Source organism: Schistocerca piceifrons, chromosome 1 (genome assembly GCF_021461385.2).
Source record: "Schistocerca piceifrons isolate TAMUIC-IGC-003096 chromosome 1, iqSchPice1.1, whole genome shotgun sequence".
Lineage (NCBI taxonomy): Eukaryota > Metazoa > Arthropoda > Insecta > Orthoptera > Acrididae > Schistocerca > Schistocerca piceifrons.
In genome coordinates this window covers 514356382-514359210 of record NC_060138.1, presented here as the reverse complement: position 1 = coordinate 514359210, position 2829 = coordinate 514356382, and the positions used below count along the sequence as shown (strand labels likewise).

General features: G+C 55.0%; 1 protein-coding gene across 1 annotated transcript; it reads left to right on the top strand.

The window, feature by feature from the left end:
- Positions 1 to 1748: 1748 nt before the first annotated feature.
- LOC124743530 (protein enabled homolog) lies at positions 1749 to 2597 on the top strand. The gene is made up of 2 exons (XM_047248841.1): positions 1749 to 1828; positions 1964 to 2597. Exons 1-2 carry the CDS (start codon positions 1749 to 1751, stop codon positions 2595 to 2597), a joined length of 714 nt encoding a protein of 237 aa, XP_047104797.1.
- Positions 2598 to 2829: the final 232 nt, after the last annotated feature.

Sequence of the window (2829 nt, the reverse complement as noted above, 5' to 3'; positions counted from 1 at the left end):
ATAGAGAGCGCCACTACTGCCAGCTAAATAAAAGATTCTAACTACTGAAGGCACTAACTACTGATAGGCATAGTTAGCAAATGAAAGATTTTAATAGAGAACAAACAATGTATTTACCTTAATAGTGTTGAAAAATCATAATATACATAGCAGTTCATGACATCCAGTCTTACAAATTTCAAAACTCCACCATTTCTCTCCCCACATCCACCACTGCTGGCGGCTCACCTCCAACTGCGCAACGCTACGCGCTGTTCACATCCAGCTGCCCAACACTACAATAGCAAATTCCAACAATGCGAACTAGCCACAGACTGCACACAGCACAGCCAGTGATTTTCATACAGAGCGCTACGTAACGTTGCCAATAAGAAAACATAAACAGCCTACTTACAAGTTGTGTGACTGGTTTCGTGAATTCCCCTCAGAGAGGTCGCAGCTTGTAGTGAGAGACGGTAAATCATCGAGTAGAACAGAAGTGATATCTGGCGTTCCGCAAGGTAGTGTCATAGGCCCTCTGCTGTTCCTGATTTACGTAAATGATCTAGATGATAATCTGAGCAGCCCACTTAGATTGTTTGCAGATGATGGTGTAATGTACCGTCTAGCAAAATCATCAGACGATCAATTACAATTACAAAATGTTCTAGAGAGAATTTCTGTATGGTGCGAAAAGAGGCAATTTTCACTAAACAAAGAAAAGTGCGAGGGTACATGGGTACTAAAAGGAATCCGATAAATTTTGGGTATACGATAAATCGCACAAATGTAAGGGCTGTCAATTCGACTAAATACCTAGGAATGACAATTACGAGCAACTTAAATTGGAAAGACCACACGGATAATATTGTGGGGAAGGCGAAACAAACATTGCGCTTTGTTGGCAGAACACTTAGAAGATGCGACAAACCCACTAAAGAGACAGCCTACATTACACTTGCACTTCCTCTGATGGAATACTGCTGCGCGGTGTGGGATACTTACCAGGTAGGATTGACGGAGGACACCGAAAGAGTGCAAAGAGGGGCAGTCCGTTTCGTGTTATCGCGCAATAGGAGTGAGAGTGTCACTGATATGATACGCGAGTTGGAGTGGCAGTCACTGAAACAAAGGCGGTTTTCATTTGCGGCGAGATCGATTTACGAGATTTCAATCACCAACTTTCTCTTCCGAATGCGAAAATATTTTGTTGACACCCACCTACGTAGGCAGAAAAGATCATCGTAGTAAAATAAGAGAAATCACAGCTTGAACGGAAAGATTTAGGTATTCATTTCTCCCACGCGCCATTCGAGAGTGGAATGGTAGAAAAGTAGTATGAAAATGGTTCGATGAACCCTCTGCCAGGCACTTAAGTGTGAATTGCAGAGTAACCATGTAGATGTAGATACGGAGCACATTATTAGTCAGTCACGCCGAGGATACCTGAGAAATCGTGTCCGTAAAATCTCCACATTGTGCACTGACAGCTGCCACAAACGCTAGCGGCGGTGGCGTCGAAGTTCGCAGACAAGAGAAGAGGCAGCCGCGCGCATGCGCAGTGGCGGCAGCGCGTGGCGGGCAGCGGGCCCCGGCCGGCATGCGCTTCCAGTAGCAGCGGACGCCGCGCACGCGTCTTTGCTAACCACCCGCTCCTCCGGCGACCAGTCGCAGTAGCTCGCTCTACTGTTATCGTTTAGTGACATTTCCTGCTCCTGCCTCAGTTCTGGACGTGCAGCATGTGGAGAGGAACGTGAGCAGCGTCAGTGATGCCGACGCACTGGGCGTCGTCGCAGCGGCCGCTGGTGGTTCGCACGGTGTGGGTGCGCGGCGCGCGGCACGCCATCCTGTCCGCGGACGACCCCGCGGCGGCCGCCCCCCACAGCCGCCGCTACCGCCGACCTCCGCCCCCGCAGCCGCGGAAGGCCGCCGTGCGCTGCTCGCCCGCCGTAGGCACCGTGGAGCCCTCCCCCTGCGTCCGTAGGCTGAGCTTGCCCACGGGAAGAGTCGTCGACGCCGTTCCCGTCGCCGGCAGAACTGCGGACGTTTCGCCCCTAGTGCGCCGACGTCTGCGACATCGCAGGAAACCGCACAGCCGGCGGGAGGCGGCGCCGCAGCGGCTGGGGTGCTGCGGCTATCCCTGCCTGCCGCCTCCGTCGACCAGCAGCGGCAGCGACTGCTGCGAGGACGGGCCGGCGGCGGACGAGCTGTTGGGCCCGCTGTCGGAGCGCGTGCTAGGCTGGCTGGAGCTGTCGCGCGACCCGACGCCGCCCCCGACACCTCCGCCCCCGGTGGTGGTGCACCCCACCGGCCGCCTCCGGCCTCCGCGGCGTATCCTGCGCGCGGCGAGCCTGGAACTGGAGCCGCCGCCGCTGCCGCCCTCTGCGGTGTCGGGGCGCGCGCTGGCACCCTGGGGCTCACGCTGCCGCCAGCCACCGCCTCCGCCACCAGTTTCTCCGACGCCGCCCGCGTCGCCCACGCCGCCACCGTCGCTGGAGGCGGACCTGGAGGAGGAGTCGGAAGAGCGCTGCTGCAACCCACGCCGCCGCCAGCTGCACATCTACCTGCCGTCCCTGGCACCCGACTGCGACTCTGCTAGCTGCCTCAGTGATTCGTGACTCTACTCTCTCAACACTTCCATTTATGAAAATACTTTATTGTCCGGCACAAACGGATTGACCGTGTGATTCAGCCTCACCACTGCGGAAATCACATTTTCATTGATGAAATCTTCCTGGAACTCCATCCAGGTGGCAACGTTTCGATGAGTGTCATTCTCATCACCTTCACTTCTGGCGCCAGAGAATGACGAGAGTGACACTCGTCGAAACGTCGCGGAATTTTAACGCA

Excerpts from the sequence above, each read along its gene's own strand:
- LOC124743530 (XM_047248841.1), top strand. The coding sequence starts at position 1,749 with ATGCCGACGCACTGGGCGTCGTCGCAGCGGCCGCTGGTGGTTCGCACG. Across the intron at positions 1,829-1,963 it reads GGCGCGCGGCACGCCATCCT|GCTGAGCTTGCCCACGGGAA; the intron begins GTCCGCGGACGA and ends CTGCGTCCGTAG.